At 40.1% G+C, this 23068-nt stretch overlaps 1 protein-coding gene across 6 annotated transcripts in view; it reads left to right on the top strand.

Annotated features, from left to right (window-relative positions):
- The first annotated feature begins 64 nt into the window (after nucleotides 1–64).
- TOP3A (DNA topoisomerase III alpha) overlaps nucleotides 65–23068 on the top strand; it is a 42973-nt gene continuing 19969 nt past the window's right edge. For 3 of the 6 annotated variants that reach the window (XM_036893992.2, XM_036893990.2, XM_036893986.2), the window contains exons 1-2: nucleotides 138–490; nucleotides 22119–22178. In XM_036893992.2, the coding sequence (XP_036749887.2) occupies nucleotides 311–490; nucleotides 22119–22178 (240 nt within the window). In that variant the 5' untranslated portion in view covers nucleotides 138–310. Of the gene's footprint in view, nucleotides 491–22118; nucleotides 22179–23068 lie in introns of all 6 variants that reach the window. The other 3 variants (XM_057500785.1, XM_036893988.2, XM_036893991.2) reach the window with 3 other exon arrangements.

The raw sequence follows: 23068 nt of genomic DNA, 5'->3' as shown, positions 1-23068 counted from the left end.
ACTAGGACGAGGTGTGCGGAGAGCGCGGAGCAGTCTGGGAGTTGTAGTTCGAGAACCTGTGTGCCTCATCTCCGGCGGATGTGGCCCGAGAAGGCGGGCGGAAGCGGGCTGCGAAGGTGCGGGATTCCGGGCAGAGGTGCGGCGGTGAGCGGAAGGTATAACGACAGCAGCTCTGAAGCCCGGCGGGCTGGTGAGGGGGTGACCTGGAGGCAAGCGGTGGCGCTGGCGGCTCCTGGAGGCTCTCGTTCCCTTCGGGTGGGCGCCGGGTGGGCCTCACCTCTGGCTTCCCCAGCATGCGCGGGGCCTAGGGATGATCTTTCCAATAGCCTGCTCTGTGCTTGGCTGGCTGCAGCGGCCCGGAGGCCGGACCTTGACCCGCGCCGCCATGGAGGTGGCCTTCCGAGGCATGCGGAAAATCCTCTGTGTGGCCGAGAAAAACGACGCGGCCAAGGGGATCGCCGACTTGCTGTCCAACGGTCGCATGATGCGGGTAAGGCAGGTGCATTTCCTTTCAGCTGTGCTGGGTGAGGGAGGCCCACCGAACAGGACAGCGAAGTGGGCGCCAGGAGTAGAGACAAAAGCAACTTCTCCCACCTCTGGGTCCTCCCCGACTCGCCTGGGCCTTTGCAATGACAATGTGGCTTCTCTTCGGACTGATAGGCATTTGAAAGTATAGTTAAGATGCTTGACGCATTTGTTTGAATATTGGTTTTTCCTGCTCCGCAGTAGTGGTTCCCAGATTTGTCCAGTTCTAGGAACCAGCTGGGACACTGGGTATTCTGTGGCTCTGGGGTGAGATCAGGGAAGTCTTTATGTTAACGTTATTTCTGCATGATTTTGAAACTCAGGTAGGTTGGGAACCACCAACCAAACTCCTTTATCTTGGCATTCAAGCCCTGCCTAAGCATTCCCAGCTAACCTGGCCCTCCCCATCTCTGCCATACCCCCGGGCTCTGCAGCCCCGCAGACTTTCCAACTTGTAAATGCATTCTGACTGGGTAATACTGGGGATTAGAGGGGACATCAGCTCTATTCCTGCTTCTACAAACTGATTCTTGGAGACAGACAAGTAAAGGATAAGAATGTGTACTAGACACACTGGAGGGACAAAGGCAGAGAAAGGTAACAGGTTTTGTAAGGAGGTGACACAGAGGCCTTAAGATCTGTTCAGCAAATTTTCTCAAATATTAGTGGATCCTGAAATGTTTTACTGGAGGACATTTCTGGAGTATGGGACTGATGTTTCCTGCTCTTCTTTCTTTAAAGATGCCAAAATCCTTAGAGCACTGTTGCTAGCATTTGGATAGTGGGAACAGAATCCGAGGTTGTGTGGTGCTGACAACTTCACCTCTTTCCAGTAGCGGAGGTCCCAGTGACCAGCCCCATCATTTGCCTACTTCCAGGGCTCTTGGCCTCCTGAGAATGGCCCATCTACACCTAACTTCTTTATCGTTCAGGGCTCTGTTTAAACATATCTTCCTCATGGAATCTTTTCCTCATGTTCCTCTCCCATGATATGGCTGTCATGGCACCCTGTTCTTCTTGGAAGGCACCTACCAATCATTTAAATAATGCACTGTGCAGTTATTCATTCGATGCCCCTCACTTGTTCTTGGACTCTAAGCTCCAAGGGAAGGGCCTATGTCTACTTTGTTGCTCTATTCCTGGCGCGTGATACAGAGTCTGGAATACAGAAGACACTCAAATATTTGCTGGATGAATGTTTGAGCTGAGTCTTGAAAGTTTTACCAAGCAGTGGAAACAGTGTGTACAAAGAAAAACACAATGGCTTCAGACAGCTTGGCATGTTCAAAAACTGAGAGGTTAGGAGTGTGGGATGGTGGGAGGAAGAGCCAGTGAGTTAAGCAAGAATGGCAGTTGAACGTAAATCCATGAGAGTATTAGCCATGTATTTTCTGGGCACATGTTAAAAACCATATAAAATCATTCTATCATGATGTGAAAATTCATTAGCATTTAGTACATTCACGGTGTTGTGCAACCATCACCTCTATCTAGTTCCAGATTTTTACCACCCCAAAAGGAAACCCTAGAACCATTAAGCACTCACTTCTCCACCCCCTCCTGCTCCCAGCCCCTGGCATCCACTAATCTGCTTTCTGCCCCATGGATTTGCCTGTTCTGGCTATTGCATATAAATAAAGTCATACAATACATGGCCCTTTGTGTCAGACTCCTTTTACTTAGCATGATTTTTTTTTCCTAATCCATGTTGTAGCCTGTATTAGTACATCATTCATTTTAGTGGTTGAAATAATCATTGTATGGGTGGACCACATTTTGTTTATCCACTGATGAGTTGGTGGATATCTGGGTTGATTCCACCTTTTGGCTATTGGGAATATGCTGCTATAAACATTAAGGTACAAATTTTTCTTTGAATGCCTGTTTTTAGTTCTTTTGTGTAAATTCTAGGAGTGGAATTGGTGGATCATAAGTTTACTCTATGTTTAACTTTTTGAGGCGTGGCTAAACTTTTCCACAGTGGCTGAAACATTTTACATTCACCAGCAATGTTCCACTTTCTTTGCATCCTTACCAATGCTTGTTATTTTTCATTTTTTTAATTATCTCCATCCTAGTGGGTATGAAGTGTCTTACTGTGCAGTTCAATTTGAATTTCCAAATGATGCTGAGCATCTTTATATGTGCTTTTTGGCCATTTGTATGTCTCTGAAGAAATGTCTGTGAGTGTCTTTTGTTTATTTTTAGATCATGTTGTCTTTTTGTTACTGGTTTGTACGAATTCTTTATATATTCTGGATACTAGAATACTTTAATACTAGTAAGTAGAATACTTACTAGAATAAAGAAAACTTTATTAGAGAAATCATTTGCAAATATTTTCTTCCATCCTAAAGTCTGTCTTTTCACTTCATAGTGTTCTTTGGTACACAAGAGGTTTTAATTTTCATTAGGTCCAATTTATTTATTTATGTATTTTTCTTCTGTTGATTATGCATTAGTGTCATACCTAAGAAACCATTGCCATATCTGAGGTCTTGAAGATTTGCCCCGTGTTTATTTCTAAGAGTTTTTTTTTTTTTGGTATCATTAATCTACAGTTACATGAGGAACATTATGTTTACTAGACTCCCCCCATCACCAAGACCCCCCCACAAATCCCATTGCAGTCACTGTCCATCAGCGTAGTAAGATGCTGTAGAGTCACTACTTGTCTTCTCTGTGTTTCACAGCCCTCCCCATGCCCCCCCCCACATTATACATGCTAATCGTAATGCCCCCTTTCTCCCCCCCCCATCCCTCCCTTCCCACCCATTCTCCCCAGTCCCTTTCCCTTTGGTTAGTCCATTCTTGGGTTCTGTGAGTCTGCTGCTGTTTTGTTCCTTCAGTTTTTCTTTGTTCTTATACTCCACATATGAGTGAAATCATTTGGTACTTGTCTTTCTCCGCCTGGCTTATTTCACTGAGCATAATACCCTCTAGCTCCATCCATGTTATTGCAAATGGTAGGATTTGTTTTCTTCTTATGGCTGAGTAATATTCCATTGTGTATATGTACCACATCTTCTTTATCCATTCATCTACTGATGGACACTTAGGTTGCTTCCATTTCTTGGCTATTGTAAATAGTGCTGTGATAAACATAGGGGTGCATCTGTCTTTTTCAAACTGGGCTGCTGCATTCTTAGGGTAAATTTCTAGAAGTGGAATTCCTGGGTCAAATGGTATTTCTATTTTGAGCTTTCTGAGGAACCCCCGTACTGCTTTCCACAATGGCTGAACTAATTTACATTCCCACCAGCAGTGTAGGAGGGTTCCCCTTTCTCCACAACCTCGCCAACATTTGTTGTTGTTTGTCTTTTGGATGGTGGCGATCCTTACTGGTGTGAGGTGATATCTCATTGTGGTTTTAATTTGCATTTCTCTGATGACAAGCGATGTGGAGCATCTTTTCATGTATCTGTTGGCCATCTGAATTTCTTCTTTGGAGAACTGTGTATTCAGCTCCTCTGCCCATTTTTTAATTGGATTATTTGCTTTTTGTTTGTTGAGGTGTGTGAGCTCTTCATTTATTTTGGATGTCAACCCTTTATTGGATTTGTCATTTATGAATATATTCTCCCATACTGTAGGATGCCTTTTTGTTCTATTGGTGGTGTCCTTTGCTGTACAGAAGCTTTTCAGTTTGATGTCGTCCCACTTGCTCACTTTTGCTTTTGTTTCCCTTGCCCGGGGAGATATGTTTGTGAAGAAGTTGCTCATGTTTATGTCCAAGAGATGTTTACCTATGTTTTTTCCTAAGAGTTTTATGGTTTTATGACTTACATTCAGGTCTTTGATCCATTTTGAATTTACTTTTGTATATGGGGTTAGACAGTGATCCAGTTTCATTATCTTACATGTAGTTGTCCAGTTTTGCCAACACCAGCTGTTGAAGAGGCTGTCATTTCCCCATTGTATATCCATGGCTCCTTTATCATATATGTTTGGGTTAATGTCTGGAGTCTCTATTCTATTCCACCAGTCTGTGGCTCTGTTCTTGTGCCAGTACCAAATTGTCTTGATTACTGTGGCTTTGTAGTAGAGCTTGAAGTTGGGGAGCAAGATCCCCCCCCACATTTTTCTTCCTTCTCAGGATTGCTTTGGCTATTCGGGGTCTTTGGTGTTTCCATATGAATTTTAGAACTATGTGTTCCAGTTTGTTGAAGAATGCTGTTGGTATTTTGATAGGCATTGCTTTGAAACTGTAGATTGCTTTAAGCAGGATGACCATTTTGACAGTATTAATTCTTCCTTGCCAACAGCATGGGATGAGTTTCCATTTGTTAGTGTCCTCTTTAATTTCTTCTCTTGAGAGTGTCTTGTAGTTTTTAGAGTAGAGTCTTTCACTTCCTTGGTTAGGTTGATTCCTAGGTATTTTATTCTTTTTGATGCAATTGTGAATGAAATTCTTTTCCTGATTTATCTTTCTGCTAGTTCATTGTTAGTGTATAGGAGAGCAACAGATTTCTATGTGTTAATTTTGTGTCCTGCAACTTTGCTGAATTCAGATATTAGTTCTAGTAGTTTTGGAGTGGAATCTTAGGTTTTTTTATGTACAATATCATGTCATCTGCAAATAGTGACAGTTTGACTTCTTCTTTACCAATCTGGATTCCTTGTATTTCTTTGTTTTGTCTGATTGCCATGGCTAGGACCTCCAGTACTATGTTGAATAACAGTGGGGAGAGTGGGCATCCCTGTCTTGTTACCGATCTTAGAGGAAAAGCTTTCAGCTTCTTGCTGTTAAGTATGATGTTGTCTGTGGGTTTGTTATATATGGCTTTTATTATGTTGATGTACTTGCCCTCTGTACCCATTTTGTTGAGAGTTTTTATCATGAATGGATGTTGAATTTTGTCGAATGCTTTTTCAGCATCTATGGAGATGATCATGTGGTTTTTGTCCTTCTTTTTGTTGATGTGGTGGATGATGTCGATGGATTTTCGAATGTTGTACCATCCTTGCATCCCTGGGATGAATCCCACTTGGTCAAGCTCTGTGATCCTTTTGATGTATTTTTGAATTCGGTTTGCTAGTATTTTGTTGAGTATTTTTGCATCGATTTTCATCAGGGATATTGGTCTGTAATTTTCTTTATTTGTGGTGTCTTTGTCTGGTTTTGGTATTAGAGTGATGCTGGCCTCATAGAATGAGTTGGAAGTATTCTATCCTCTTTTACTCTTTGAAAAACTTTAAGGAGGATGGGTATTAGGTCTTCACTAAATGTTTGATAAAATTCAGTGGTGAAGCCATCTGGTCCACAGGTTTTGTTCTTAGGTAGTTTTTGATTACCAGTTCAATTTCGTTGCTGGTAATTGGTTCAGATTTTCTGTTTCTTCCTTGGTCAGCTTTGGAAGTTTGTATTTTTCTAGTAAGGTTGTCCATTTCTTCTAGGTTATCCAGTCTGTTAGCATATAATTTTTCATAGTATTCTCTAAGAATTCTTTGTGTTTCTACGGTGTCCTTAGTGATTTTTCCTTTCTCATTTCTGATTCTGTTTATTTGTGTAGACTCTCTTTTTTTCTGTTAAGTCTGGCTAGGGGTTTATCTATTTTGTTTATTTTCTCGAAGAACCAGCTTTCTATTGTTTTATTCTTCTCAATTCTTTCTATTGTTTTATTCTTCTCAATTTTATTGATTTCTGCTCTAATCTTTATTATGTCCCACCTTCTACTGACTTTGGGCCTCATTTGCTCTTCTTTTTCTAGTTTCATTAATTGTGAGTTTAGACTGCTCATATGGGATTGTTATTCTTTCTTGAGGTCAGCCTGTATTGCAATATACTTTCCTCTTAGCGTGTCCTTGGCTGTGTCCCACAGATTTTGCGGTGTTGAATTATTGTTGTCATTTGTCTCCGTATATTGCTTGATCTCTGTTTTTATTTGGTCATTGATCCATTGGTTATTTAGGAGCATGTTGTGAAGCCTCCATGTGTTTATGAGATTTTTCATTTTCTTTGCGTAATTTATTTCTAGTTTCATAGCTTTGTGATCTGAGAAACTGGTTGGTACAATTTCAATATTTTTGAATTTACCGAGGCTCTTTTTGTGGCCTAGTATATGATCTATTCTTGAAAATGTTCCATGTGCACTTGAGAAGAATGTGTATTTTGTTGCTTTTGCGTGTAGAGTTCTGTAGATATCTCTTAGGTCCATCTGTTCTATTGTGTTGTTCAGTGCCTCTGTCTCCTTACTTATCTTCTGTCTGGTTGATCTGTCCTTTGGAGTGAGTGGAGTGTTGAAGTCTCCTAGAATGAATGCATTGCATTCTATTTCCTGCTTTAATTCTGATAGTATTTGTTTCACATATGTGGGTGCTCCTGTGTTGGGAGCATAGATATTTATAATGGTTATATCTTCTTGTTGGATTGACCCTTTATCATTGTGTAATGTCCTTCTTTATCTCTTGTTACTTTCTGTGTTTTGAAGTCTATTTTGTCTGATACGAGTACTGCAACTCCTGCTTTTTTCTGTTAGTTACATGAAATATCTTTTTCCATCCCTTCACTTTTAGTCTGTGTATGTCTTTGGGTTTAAAGTGAGTCTCTTGCAAGCAGCATATAGATGGGTCGTGTTTTTTTATCCATTCAGTCACTCTATGTCTTTTGATTGGTGCATTCAATCCATTTACATCTAGGGTGATTATCAATAGGTATGTACTTATTGCCATTACAGGCTTTAGATTCGTGGTTACCAAAGGTTCAAGGTTAATTTCCTTACTATCTAAGAGTCTAACTTAACTCACTTAGGATGCTGTTACAAACACAATCTAAAGGTTCTTTTCTTTTTCTCCTCTTTTTTCTTCCTCCTCCACTCTTTATATATTAGGTATCATATTCTGTGTTCTTTGTCTGTCCCTTGATTGACTTTGGGGATAGTTAATTTAATTTTGCATTTGCTTAGTTATTAGCTGTTCCACTTTCGTTACTGTGGTTTTATTTCCTCTGGTGACAGCTATTAAACCTTAGGAACACTTTCATCTATAGCAGTCCCTCCAAAATAGACTGTAGAGATGGTTTGTGGGAGGTAAATTCTCTCAGCTTTTGCTTATCTGGAAATTGTTTAATCCCTTCTTCAAATTTAAATGATAACCTTGCCAGATAAAGTAATCTTGGTTCCAGGCCCTTCTGCTCCATTGCATTAAACACATCATGCCCTTCTGGCCTGTAAGGTTTCTGCTGAGAAGTCTGACGTTAGCCTGATGGGCTTTCGTTTGTATGTGATCTTATTTCTCTCTCTGGCTGCTTTTAATAGTCTGTCCTTCTCCTTGATCTTTGCCAGTTATATTACTATATGTCTTGGTGTTGTCTTCCTTGGGTCCCTTGTGTTGGGAGATCTGTGGATCTCCACGGCCTGAGAGACTATGTCCTTCCCCAGGCTGGGAAGTTTTCAGCAACTACCTCCTCAAAGACACTTTCTATCCCTTTCTCTTTCTCTTCTTCTTCTGCTATCCCTATAATATGAATATTGTTCCATTTGGATTGGTCACACAGTTCTCTCAATATTCTTTCATTCCTAGAGATCCTTTTATTTCTCTCTGCCTCAGCTTCTCTGTGTTCCTGTTCTCTGATTTCTATTCCATTAACAGTCTCTTGTACCTCATCCAGTCTGCTCTTAAGTCCTTCTATAGATTGTTCCATTTCTATTATCTTCCTCCAGACTTTATCCCTTGGCTCTTGCATATTTCTCTGTAGGTCCATCAGCATGGTTATGACTTTTATTTTGAATTCTTTTTCAGGAAGATTGGTTATATCTATCTCACCAGGCCCTCTCTCTGGGGTTGTTTGAGTGATTTTTGACTGGACCAGATTCTTCTGCCTTTTCAAGGTGATAAAAGTGATCACTGGCAGATGGCATGTGTGTCAGCTGGGAGAGCAAAGTCCCTTCCTGCTTGCTGGTCGCCTTGCCCTTCTCCACTGCCTGTGTTGGTTACCCACACAGCGCAAGCAGTCTCTGGGTTAATCCCCTGAGCTGCCATGGGCAGGGCAGCCCTCGAGATAGCCTAGGGCACTGCAGAGCATCACCGACACGCTGGGTGTGTTCTCCTGTGAGAATGACGCCCCTTCATGCCTTCTGGAGCTTGCACAGGCTTCCTGTGCCTGTGCCAGGCAGCTGCATGCTAGGGACAATTTTGGTGTCTGTCTTGGTTAGCTGCACACTGGGAGAAGACTCTGTGTGGTTGCTGTGGGCAGGGCTGCTCCCTGGCTGCTCTGCAGCAGTGCAGGTCAGCCAGTTTACTTGCAGCACTAGCGGCGCGGCATGAACTACAGGCTGCTTATCACTGTGAGGGGCTTCGGAGCTGCATTGCCACCCAGGGGATTAGGGTGCCTGAAGTTCCTTAAGATTCCCAGCCTGCTGGGCTGAGTATGCCAGAATGGTTTTGTCTACCTGTTAAACCCTTGTCCATTTACGATTTTTAAAAAGTGCCCGCTTTTCTTTTGTCCCAGGGACCCAGCTGTGGGGACCCACCCACAGTCTCTGTCTTGGATGTTACTTTTCCGTTTCTCTAATATCCAGTACACCATGCAGTGTGTGTCTATGCTCCCAGTGCAAGTTACTCGGGCTGGTTATTTAGCAGTCCTTGCTTCCACTCCTGCCTCATTCTGATTCTTTTCCTCCGGCCCTGAGCTGGGGTCGGGTGAGTGCTTGGGTCCCACCAGGTCACAGCTTTGTATCTTACCCTTTTTGTGAGATGCTGAGTTCTCGCAGATGTAGATGTAGCCCGGCTGTTGTATTGTCTTTCTTTTAGGAGTTTTCTGGTCTTTCTTTTAGGAATAGTTGTATTTGCTGTATTTTCAGAATTATATATGGTTTTGGGAAGAGACTCCTGCTGCCATCTTGAGCACCTTTCTCTCCATAATGGCAAATTTTAAGAGGGAAATTATCGGTATCTGGCACTTAAGAGTTCATTGGTGTAATACTGTCAGGAAAAGAAACAATCCTCTACAAACTCCAATTGCTAGGTAAGCCCTTCTAGCAAGAGAGAATGGAAATTGTCCAATCAACAGCTTCTGACTTTTAAAGAAATCTTTGAAACCTTCCCAAACACTTACATTGACCCTGATATATAACAAGGCTGAGTCCTGCTAACTCAACATATCTGGGTCCTGTGGGTCTCTCAGGAACTCCATCTGAACAGCACTGTTCAAGTCCTCTCCAGGTAAATGACTTGCCTGGTAACGTGTGTGACTCAAGGTGTGGGGATCTCCCAGGCAACCTTTACCAGTGGGCACTTTGAGGATGTACTCTGTTTTTCCTGACATTTCAAACTTGCCTCCCTGTAATTCCCATCAAAGGACAGTGCACATTTATGTGCAATTTCACTTCCTGGGTGAGGTGCTCAGGGGAACAGATTGCTACCAAATTACAGAGGAGTTGTGGAGCTGTGGAGCCTGGAGAAAGAAAAATACCTGGTAGATAGACTAAGAAGGGAGCTTTTGTGAGCTCTCTGCGTGCTTTCCCACTCTATTAAAAACAAAAATACAAGTCCCTTCTCCTCTTAGCACACCATGGGAAATGTCACACTGCTGCTACTGAGTCTATAGTGGGATTCTTTTTTTCTCTCCAAGCCCTTTAATATTCTTTAATAACTTAAACAGCTGAGGCACAAGCAATAACAAAATTCCATTTTTTATGGTACAAAGAAGAATTTATATGATTACCTGCACAATATACCCACTTCCCCAAATACTCTTCTGCAATAATTTTATTCACACACACACTGTTGCACAGGTTGCTTCAATAGTCAGAAAAGCAGGCAGGAAGATGATAAAAATATCACTTACTCCTCAGTAAGAGACCTCAAACATTACTGCCTGCCTGCTCAGTACACCATACTAGGTTTTACACACTTCACATAAATTTGAATTGTGAATGTGAGTTTTAGTTTTCTGTTAATAAGTAGCATTGATACTGCCAAGTAAGCCTATGTTTTAAATGCTATTTCACCTTCAGTACAAATCATGGAACCAAACAATAGACTTCATGCCAACATGAATTAGTATGTACTTCATTTCCCAAAATTTTATGCAAGTGTGCAACATGAGCACATGGGAACATTCAAGCTGTTATCACCTTGGGAGTGAGCACCATTTAGCCAGCATCACAACCACCTAATTTTATCAGAGTTAAAACTAGTTACAAAACAGCACTTGGCAAAACACCAAAAGCAAAACCCTGTGGTTTTTTTGCTAGCTTTCAAATGTGGTGCCTAACTTTAAAGCACCAAAGCTGTCATTTAAGACGTACTTGGTATAACCAGTTCTGTAGTCACTGTCTTTTCAGCAAGCATAAGACCAAAGGTGATATATCAAAGGCAAGTGATACCCAGCTTAGACTGAACTACTGTTCTAAGAGCACATCACCTTCATGCCCTCCCAGAATCTAAGTTGACCACTCACTCATCCAGCCAGTCCTTAGTTCTTCTGGGCCCATTCCTCTCTTGCTGAGGTGTCTGCCCTTTGCTCTTTCCCCAGCCAGATACCCTCTGACTCTAACCTACGTTCATTCTCCTCTGCCCTCAGACTGCCCTGCTCTGTGAGTACGCCCTTGGACGGGTGACAGGCGTAGACTGTTCCCTAGCTGCGCGGTCAATCAGTGACCAATCACCACTACACTGCTTTGGATCTGAATCCTAGGAGTAAAATGGTCTAAGCACATATTTGTACTGGTCACCCCTTCCCACCCCCAAAAAAGCCCTGCTGGGTGTCATCCAAAAAAGCACTGCTGAAGGTTCAGGATCACAAACCAGGGAGGTACCTGAGGAAGAGTCCTTAAATGTGAGTCACCTAGTTTGATGTCCTAGTTTTGAAGAGAATACTGGATCTAAGTTCAGAAATGTAACATGACTTGTGTAGCCACCAAGCAAAAACTAGACCTTATTCCAAACTCTGCTATACCACAATCACCACAAACACCCAAGGCTAAGAGAAGTTTGTAAGGAGAACAAAATAAAAAGTCTAGCAAATAGGAAAAATCTTTGGGATCTCTCCACAGATTTTTAGACAGAATAAAGGAAACCTGTACAATAAGAATACTGCTCAAGTCAACAGATGACATGAAGTATCAAGGATCTTTATTCTCAGGACTGATATTGAATAGGCCATCCCTTTGAGAATAAGGGGTCCCATTACCTGCATTCTTTGCAAGTCTTCAACCACAAGGTTACCCTGTATTCTCATTATAAGAATGTAAGATAAATTCTAGCCAAAATAAGCAGACAAAGAGAGGCAACAAAGGGCCAGGTAATTTATTTAAATACCCCCGGGTGAGGTTCTGTGGCCTTCTTGTCACAGGCCAGAGAAGTCACACCCGGTCAGGGAGGTGGGGGGCTTACAAGGGATTAGGAGGGGGAGGAGTGGGCAAGCTATTCTAGGGGGTGTGGAGAGGTATGATTGGCTAAAGGTGACATAATAGACAACTAGAAACTTTTTTTCCTTCCAAGAGGGAGGAGGCTGACCTCCAGGTCTTAGTTGGCACATCAGGATGGAATTCAGGGAGAGCTGTCCCCTTTCCATATACAGCACAGACTTTGGGGTCTGGTCTGTTCTCCCCCTATGGCATCTCTCTGTTCTGTTTGCATGTCCTTGTTTTTCCTTTTTCCAGCCTAACAAAGAAGATAAATAAATCAGATCGAATGAGGGTTAAGGAGGTACACTGAGGACAAAAAGCAAAGGGGAACAAGCACATCATCCCAACATTACCTTAAAGGTTAAGTTTCAGATTAATTTACAACAGTGACAAAACTGTCAACAAAAAAGAAATAATTGCTGAAAATTTCCCAAGCTGGGGAAGGAAATAGTCTCTCAGAGCATGGAAGTCCACAGATCTCCCAACACAAGAGACCCAAGGAGGACAACACCAAGACATATAATAATTAAAATGGCAAAGATCAAAGACAAGGACAGAGTATTAAAGGCAGCCAGAGAGAGAAAAAAGATCACCTACGAAGGAAAACCCATCAGGCTATCAGACTTCTCAACAGAAACCTTATAGTCCAGAAGAGAATGGCATGATATATTTAATGCAATGAAACAGAAAGGCCATGAACCGAGAATACTGTATCCCGCAAGATTATCATTTAAATTTGAAGGAGGGACTAAACAATTTCCAAGATAAGCAAAAGTTGAGGGAATTTGCCTCCCACAAACCACCTCTATGGGTATTTTAAAGGGAATGCTCTAGATGGAAGCACTCCTAGGGCTAAATAGATATCACCAGAGAAAAAAAAAATCACAGCAGGGAAAGCAGACCAACCAAATACTAACTAAACGCAAAAAATAAAATCAACTACTCACAAAAGCAGTAGTAGAAACACAAAAGAGCACAGAATAAAACACCTAACATATAAAGAGTGGAAGAGGAAGAATAAGAAGAGAGAGAAATAAAGAATCATAACACTGTGTTTATAATAGCATAATGAGTTAAAGTTAGATGGTTAGATAGGAAAGAAGCTACCCTTGAACCTTTGGTAACCACGAAATCCAAAGCCTACAATGGCAATAAGTACATATCTTTCAATAATCACCCTAAATGTAAATGGACTGAATGCACCAATCAAAAGACACAGAGTAATAGAATGAATAAAAAAGCAAGACCCATCTGGATATGGTGCTTACAAGAGACTCACCTCAAACCCAAAGACACACACAGACTAAAAGTGAAGGGATGGAAAAAGATACTTCATGCAAATAATAGAGAGAAAAAAGCAGGTGTTGCAGTACTAGTATCAGACAAAATAGAGTTCAAAACAAAGAAAGTAACGAGATAAAGAAGGACATTACATAATGATAAAGGGCTCAGTCCAACAAGAGGATATAACCATTATAAATATACATGCACCCAATACAGGAGCACCAACATCTGTGAAACAAGTACTAACAGAATTAAAGCAGGAAATAGAATGCGGTGCATTCATTTAAGGAGACTTCAACACACCAGTCACTCCAAATGACAGATCCACCAGACAGAAAATCAGTAAGGACACAGAGGCATTGAACAACACACTAGAGCAGATGGACCTAACAGATATCTACAGAACTCTACACCTAAAGGCAGCAGGATACACGTTCTTCTCAAGTGCACATGGAACATTTTCCAGAATAGACCACATACTAGGCCACAAAAAGAGCCTCAGTAAATTTAAAAAGACTGAAATTCTACCAACCAACTTCTCAGACCACAAAGGTATAAAACTAGAAATAAATTGTACAACGAAAGCAAAAGGGCTCACAAAAACATGGAGGCTTAACAACATGCTCCTAAATAATCACTGGATCAATGACCAAATTAAAACAGAGATCAAGCAATATATGGAAACAAACGACAACAACAGCACAATGCCTCAACTTCTGTGGGACACAGTGAAGTCAGTTCTAAGAGGAAAGTATATAGCAATCCAGGCCTATTTAAAGAAGGAAGAAGAATCCCAAATGAATAGACTAAAGTCACAATTATTGAATTTGGAAAAAGAAAAACAAATGAGGCCCAAAGTCAGCAGAAGGAGGGACATAATAAAGATAAGAGAAGAAATAAATAAAATTGAGAAGAATAAAACAATAGAAAAAAATCAATGTTACCAAGAACTTGTTCTTTGAGAAAATAAACAAAATAGATAAACCCCTAGCCAGACTTACTAAGAGAAAAAGAAAATCTACACACATAAACAGAATCAGAAATGAGAAAGGAAAAATCACTATGGGCACCACAGATATACAAAGAATTATGAGAGAATACTATGAAAATCTATATGCTAACAAGCTGGTTAACCTAGAAAAATTGACAACTTTCTAGAAAAATACAACCTTCCAAGACTGACCAAGGAAGAAACAGAAAATCTGAACAGACCAATTACCAGCAACGAAATTGAATCAGTAATCAAAAAACTACCCATGAAGAAAACCCCCAGGCTAGATGAATTCGCAGCTGAAATTTATCAGACATTTAGAGAAGACATAATATCCATTCTCCTTAAAGTTTTCCAAAAAATAGAAGAGAAGGGAATACTTCCAAACTCATTCTATGAAGCCAGCATCACTCTAATACCAAAACCAGGCAAAGACCCCACCAAAAAAGAACATTACAGACCAATATCCCTGATGAAAATCGATGCAAAAATACTCAACAAAATATTAGCAAACCGAATTCAAAAATACATCAAGAGGATCATACACCATGACCAAGTGGGATTCATCTCAGGGATGCAAGGATGGAACAACATTTGAAAATCCATCAACATCATCCACATCAACAAAAAGAAGGAGAAAAACCACATGATCATTTCCATAGATGCCTAAAAGCATTCGACAAAATTCAACATCCATTCATGATAAAAACTCTCAACAAAATGGGTACAGAGGGCAAGTACCTCAACATAATAAAGGCCATATATGACAAACCCACAGCCAACATCATACTTAACAGTGAGAAGCTGAAAGCTTTTCCTCTAAGATCAGTAACAAGACAGGGATGCCCACTCTCCCCACTGTTATTCAACATAGTACTGGAGGTCCTAGCCACGGCAATCAGACAAAACAAAGAAATACAAGGAATCCAGTTGGTAAAGAAGAAGTCAAACTGTCACTATTTGCAGATGACATGATATTGTACATAAAAAAACCTAAGATTCCACTCCACCCAGACATATATGGTCAATTAATATTTGATAAAGGAGCCATGGACATACAATGGCGAAATGACAGTCTCTTCAACAGGTGGTGCTGGCAAAACTGGACAGCTACATGTAGGAGAATGAAACTGGACCATTGTCTAACCCCATATACAAAAGTAAACTCAAAATGGATCAAAGACCTGAATGTAAGCCATGAAACCATTAAACTCTTGGAAGAAAACATAGGCACAAACCTCTTAGACATAAACATGAGTGACCTCTTCTTGAACATATCTCCCCGGGCAAGGAAAACAACAGCAAAAATGAGTAAGTGGGACTATATTAAGCTGAAAAGCTTCTGTACAGCAAAAGACACCATCAATAGAACAAGAAGGATCCCTACAGTATGGGAGAATATATTTGAAAATGACACATCCGATAAAGGCTTGACGTCCAGAATATATAAGGAGCTCTCACACCTCAACAAACAAAAAACAAATAACCCAATTAAAAAATGGGCAGAGGAACTGAAGAGACAGTTCTCCAAAAAAGAAATACAGATGGCCAACAGACATATGAAAAGATGCTCCACATCGCTAATTATCAGAGAAATGCAAATTAAAACTACAATGAGGTATCACCTCACACCAGTAAGGATGGCTGCCATCCAAAAGACAAACAACAACAAATGTTGGCGAGGCTGTGGAGAAAGGGGAACCCTCCTACACTGCTGGTGGGAATGTAAGTTAGTTCAACCATTGTGGAAAGCAGTATGGAGGTACATCAAAATGCTCAAAACAGACTTACCATTTGACCCAGGAATTCCACTCCTAGGAATTTACCCTAAGAACGCAGCAATCAAGTTTGAGAAAGACAGATGCACCCCTATGTTTATTGCAGCACTATTTACAATAGCCAAGAATTGGAAGCAACCTAAATGTCCATGAATTGATGAATGGATAAAGAAGATGTGGTACATATACACAATGGAATACTACTCAGCTATAAGAAAAGGGCAAATCCAATCATTTGCAGCAACATGGATGGAGCTGGAGGGTATTATGCTCAGTGAAACAAGCCAAGCGGAGAAAGAGAAATACCAAATGATTTCACTTATCTGTGGAATATAAGAACAAAGGAAAAACTGAAGGAACAAAACAGCAGCAGAATCACAGAACTCAAGAATGGACTAACAGGTACCAAAGGGAAAGGGACTGGGGAGGATGGGTGGGTAGGGAGGGATAAGGGGGGGAGAAGTAAGGGGGTATTAAGATTAACATGCATGGGGGGGTAGGAGAAAAGGGAGGGCTGTACAACACAGAGAAGGCAAGTAGTGATTCTACAACATTTTGCTATGCTGATGGACAGTGACTGTAAAGGGGTTTATAGGGGAGACCTGGTATAGGGGAGAGCCTAGTAAACATAATATTCGTCATGTAAGTGTAGATTAGTGATAGCAAAAAAAAAAAAAAAAAAAAAGGGCAGTTCCTGTGTGGTAACCTCCAACGAGTTCTACACAAGGGTATAAAGGGCATATAAAAGTGTAGGCAAAGGGTCTGTTTGTGTTTATACAGAGGATCAAAGCCTAATTGGGCTACCCCGAAAATGAACTAAGATACGATATGAAAAAGAACTTCCAACATCTGCACTCTCTGGAAGACTCATGCCAGAAAATGATCATCAAAAAACCCCAACAAAGATCCACGCACTGCTACAGCTGTAGATGCACTCATCCCACCAGTTCCTGGACTTGCCATGGGAATGAGGAAGGAGATATCTAAGCTGGCCTGTGCATACAGTAAAACAACAAAATTGGACTGGATCTATACTGTTGGAACTCAACCAAGAATTTGGAGAAGTGCAAATTGTAGCGCTCCAAAGTCTTACAACTACAAACTATTTACTGTTAAAAGAACATATGGCATGTGAACAGTCCCCAGGAATGGGTTGTTTTAATTTGTCTGATTTCTCTCAGACTGTTCAAGTTCAGTTGGACAATATCCACCATATCATAGATAAGTTTTCACAAATGCCTAAGGTGCCTAACTGGTTTTCTTGGTTTCACTGGAGATGGCTGGTAATTACAGATATGCTTTGGTTATGTAACTATACTCCTATTATGTTAATGTGTGTGTGCAATTTAAGTAGTAGCTTAAAACCTATACATGCTGAAGTTACTCTACAAGAAGATATATCAAAGAAATAATCAATCTTCCCATGTTTTCTTCCGCCTGCTACTTCTATAGCTTTTCTTCTTCCTTCCTAATTACAACCCTTAAATAGAATTCGTGCCTCATATCAAATTTACCGAGTATCATAATTCTTCCAAGTGGTAAAGATACCTCAAGACAAATGCTGGGCATAGAAGCCACAGGGCATAAATATGCAAAGAAGTAAAAAGCTAACTTTTTCAAACAATAAGGCTTCTCTCTCACTTACCAACTTCACATTTCCCTGTATGGCCCCGGAAGATGACTGGTTAGCCAGAGACGGGTAAGATTCCTCAAGGGAGAAACAACCTAAGACAGGCACAGTCGCAGGGGGGCCATCAGGTGAGAAATTGGGGATCAACAGAGGTGAGGCTTAGAACCTCACCCCCCCGTTCTGAGAGAAATCTTCTACATACGTGGATGTTTTATTGCCCTGGTCTAGCTTGGATTAACACATAGTCTACAGGCACACACCTGATCATCTACATGTGCTCTCTTACAACACTAAACTATGTTTTCTACCTTTATCTTGTATCTACCTACCACTTCAGCATTTTATTAAAAATAATAATAATAAAGAGAGAAATGTGGTATCCACATATAAATCAAGTATAAAAACCAAATGAGTATTCATATTTGAACTGACTGTTTAGAGTTCATAATGCATGAGCAAAACCGAAAGTTTCTGTGATGACTGCCCTTGTACTGTTCACTATGTAACTTATTCATTATGTAAGAATTTGTTCTACATGTAAAAACTTGTTTGTTATGCCTCAGAAGATTGGAGACTGACAAAAATTAGGCTTGGGGTGGAATAATGATTGTGCATTGAGCATTGACTCCCCTATACAGAATTTTATTGTCGTTAACAACCATTTGATCAATAAATATGAGAGATGCCCTCACAAAAAAAAAAAAAAAAAAAAAGAAGGACAGACTTCCAATGGTAAAATAAATTAGTAACCGGGATGTAATGTATAGCATAAGGAATATAGTCAAGATATTGTAACAGCCTGGTAGGGTGATAGCTGGAACCTAGAATTATGTATATAAATGTTCTACCACTGTGTTGTACACTTGAAACTCATGTAATGTAATACTGTGTGTCAACTACCCTTCAATAAAAAATAATTATTAAAAAAAAAAAATATTGAAAAACAAAAACAAAAACAAAAACAAAAAAAAAAAGATTCCACTCCAAAACTACTAGAACTAATATCTGAATTCAGCAACGTTGCAGGACACAAAATTAACACATAGAAATCTGTTGCTCTCCTATACACTAACAATGAACTAGCAGAAAGAGAAATCAGGAAAAGAATTCCATTCACAATTGCATCAAAAAGAATAAAATACCTAGGAATAAACCTAACCAAGGAAGTCAAAGACCTATACCCTGAAAACTACAAGACACTTTTAAGAGAAATTAAAGAGGACACTAACAAATGGAAACTCATCCCATGCTTTTGGCTAGAAAGAATTAATATTGTCAAAATGGCCAACCTGCCTAAAGCAATCTACAGATTCAATGCAGTCCCTATCAAAATATCAACAGTATTCTTCAATGAACTGGAACAAATAGTTCTTAAATTCATATGGATCCACAAAAGACCTTGAATAGCCAAAGCAATCCTGAGAAGAAAGAATAAAGCAGGGGAAATCTTGCTTCCCAATTTCAAGCTCTACTACAAAGCCACAGTAATCAAGACAATTTGGTACTGGCACAAGAACAGACCCACAGACCAGTGGAGCAGAAAAAGAGTCCAGATATTTAACCCCAACATATATGGCCAATTAATATATGATAAAGGAGCCATGGATATACAATGGGGAAATGACAGCGTCTTCAACAGCTGGTGTTGGCAAAACTGGACAGCTACATATAAGAGAATGAAACTGAATCATTGTCTAACCCCACACTCAAAAGTAAATTCAAAATGGATCAAAGATCTGAATGTAAGTCATGAAACCATAAAACTCTTAAAGAAAAAATAGGCCAAAGTCTCTTGGACATAAACATGAGCAACTTCTTCACGAACATATCTCCCCAGGCAAGGGAACCAAAAGGAAAAATGAACAAGTGGGACTATATTGAGGTGAAAAGCTTTTGCACAGCAAAGGACACCATCAATAGAACAAAAAGGCATCCTACAGTATGGGAGAATATATTCATAAATGACATATCTGATAAAGGGTTGACATCCAAAATATATAAAGAGCTCACATACCTCAACAAACAAAAGGCAAATAATCCAATTAAAAAATGGGCAGAGGATCTAAAGACACTTCTCCAAAGAAGGAATTCAGATGGCCAACAGGCATATGAAAAGATGCTCCACATCACTAATGATCAGAGAAATACAAAATTAAACCAGAATGAGATATCACCTCACACCATTTAGGATGGCCACCATCCAAAAGACAAACAACAACAAATGTTAGCGAGGATGTAAATTAGTTTAACCATTGTGGAAAGCAGTATGGAGGTTCCTCAAAAAGCTCAAAATAGAAATACCATTTGACCCAGGAATTCCACTTCTAGGAATTTACCCTAAGAATGCAGCAGCCCAGTTTGAAAAAGACAGATGCACCCCTATGTTTATCGCAGCACTATTTACAATAGCCAAGAAATGGAAGCAACCTAAGTGTCCATCAGTAGATGAATGGATAAAGAAGATGTGGTACATATATACAATGGAATATTATTCAGGCACAAATCCTACCATTTGCAACAACATGGATGGAGCTGGAGGGTATTATGTTCAATGAAATAATCCAGGCAGAAAAAGACAAGTATCAAATGATTTCACTCATCTGTGGAGTACTAAGAACAAAGCAAAAACTGAAGGAACAAAACAGCAGCAGACTCACAGAACCCAAGAATGGACTAGCAGTTACCAAAGGGAAAGGGACTGGGGAGGATGGGTGGGAAGGGAGGTATAAGGGGGAAAGAGGGGCATTACCATTAGCACACATAATGTGCCTGGGGCAGGGCATGAGGAAAGCTGTACCACACACAGAAGATAAGTAGTGATTCTGTAACATCTTACAACGCTGATGGACAGTGACTGTAATGGGGTATGTGGTGGGGACTTGATAGTTGGGGGGAGTCTAGTAAACATAATATTGCTCATGGAATTGGAGATTAATGATACCGAAATTTAAAAAATTTGCCATTATGCCTCAAGAGGACCTCATTCAGTATTCCACACAGAGGAGTAGGCTTTTTGAGACTTGGGGAGAATCCTGATACTGATCCTTCTTGGCACTTGGATGCTCCCCCTCCCCAGTTGGCCATTCTCTTGTCTTGTGTGCTGTGTTGGTGTGAAATTCACATGTGTTAACTACTTTTAACACTGTTGTTGAAAAAGGGTTGTTGCAGAAGGCGGATCTACTCAGAGAGGTCCCGCTCCTGTATGTTTGCCACTGGGGAGTGCTTTGTAGGCTGGATTCTGGTTCTGACCTGGGCCCATGGTGTTGCTGGATTTAAGAGCCAGAAGGGACCTTGAGATGACTTGATTCAAAAATAAATTGATGTGGAGTTTCATGAATGACTAGCCCCTGGTCAACAGTTTATTGGTGCAGGGGCCAGGAAGTAGTAGAAGTGTGTAGAGAAGGAGGAGAAAACTATCAAGAGCTTTAAAGTACTAATCCCTTCTCTGCTGTTAATCTGTCATGTGGCCTTAGATAAATTCATTCTCATCTATAAAAAGATGTTACATTAATTAGTTCAACCATTGTGGAAAGCAGTATGGAGGTTCCTCAAAAAGCTCAAAATAGACATACCATTTGTCCCAGCAATTCTACTTCTAGGAATTTACCCTAAGAATGCAGCAGCCCAGTTTGAAAAAGACAGATGCACCCCTATGTTTATCGCAGCACTGTTTACAATAGCCAAGAAATGGAAGCAACCTCAAGTGTCCATCAGTAGATGAATGGATAAAGAAGATGTGGTACATATACACAATGGAATATTATTCAGCCACAAGAGGAAAACAGATCCTACCATTTGCAATAACATGGATGGAGCTAGAGGGTATTATACTCAGTGAAATAAACCAGGCGGAGAAAGACAAATACCAAATAATTTCATTCCTATGTGAAATATAAGAACAAAGAAAAACTGAAGGAACAAAACAGCAGCAGACTCACAGAACCCAAGAATGGACTAACAGTTACCAAAGGGAAAGGGACTGGGGAGGATGGGTGGGAAGGGAGGGATAAGGGTGGGGAAAAAGACAGGGGGCATTATGATTAACATGTATAATATGGGGGGGGCATGGGGAGGATTGTGCAACACAGTGAAGACAAGTAGTGATTCTACAGCATCTTACTATGCTGATGGACAGTGACTGTAATGGGGTGTGTGGGGGGACTTGGTGAAGGGGGGAGCCTAGTAAACAATATTCTTCATGTAATTGTAGATTAATGATACCAACAACAACAACAAAAGTAATGTAAAAAGAAATGGCTTTTTTAAAATTAAAAGGTCTGATAATGCGTTCAAAAAAAAGATGTTACATTAGCTGACCTCAGTTCCCTTCCAGTATAAGAACTCCATGGACTTTATCAAGCATTGCTTGTAATTGTTTTGAGGGGTTGCTTAATAAATGGTCTTGGTGATTTAGCCTGGTTTTTACCTATAGGAAATACTGTTGCATTTTTATTATTTCTACTTCTCAGGGTTTTACTTGATCTTTATGCTGAAGAATCATTTGGTTTTATTTTGTATAATTTACGTATTTTATTCTTTTTTATTTTTGTTTTACACAGAGGGAAGGACTTTCTAAATTCAATAAGATCTATGAATTTGATTATCATCTGTATGGCCAGGTATGTGCCACCATAGTTCTATTATACAGCTCAAGTGTGCTTTTAGATCCGTAAGCCATGTTGGTGTGTATTCCTTGAGTTTTTAGTTAATGGCCATAAAAAGAGCAACTATTTACCACAAGTCTCCCTGAACAGCTTGTATTTAATTTTCTAATTTTTAAATTTTATTTTTATTTATTTTTATATTGTTAAATGCTCACCCCAACTAGAGTACTTATTATCTGTCAACATAGAAAGATGTTACAGAACCACTGACTATATTTTCTATGCTGTACTTCTGTCCCCATGACTAATTTATATAATGATTGAGACTTTGCGCCTCTCTCCTCACTTCATCTGTTTCAGCCACCCAACCCCAACTGCTTATATTTTAGTTATTTAATCAAGAAGAATTAGACAGCCTGGCCATTGTAGAATATATCACTGTCATTTACGAATAGATGTTAGTTATGACCTAAAGTTCCCTGGTTATAGGTGACCATATTATAATTTATAAGGGAGTCTATTTTTAATAAAGCATTGTCCCATCTCAGCTCTTTAAAACAAGAAAGAAGTTGATACGCAATAGTTTAAGGAAATTTTAAATGATGCAAAAGGCATTATGGTGCCAGAATTAGAATGGTGACTGTATTACTGCAACTTCTGGTTTCATAATGATAAATCTAAGTTCATTTCTTCCCAGTCAACTGGTTCATTGTTTTTTTATAGACTTTATTTTATTAAAGCAACTATAGGTTCACAGAAAAATTGAGAGGAAAGTACAGAGATTGCCCATATACCCCTGCTCCACACATGCACAGCCTTCCCTGTTACCAGCACCCCCACCACAGCAGCATGTGTTAAAACTGAAACCTACACTGACACATCATAATCCCCAAGGCCCGTAGCTT

Source organism: Manis pentadactyla, chromosome 4 (assembly GCF_030020395.1).
Source record: "Manis pentadactyla isolate mManPen7 chromosome 4, mManPen7.hap1, whole genome shotgun sequence".
In the NCBI taxonomy this organism is placed as follows: Eukaryota; Metazoa; Chordata; class Mammalia; order Pholidota; family Manidae; genus Manis; species Manis pentadactyla.
The sequence above is the reverse complement of the archived record's forward strand: the minus strand, read 5'-3'. Positions and strand labels throughout refer to the sequence as shown.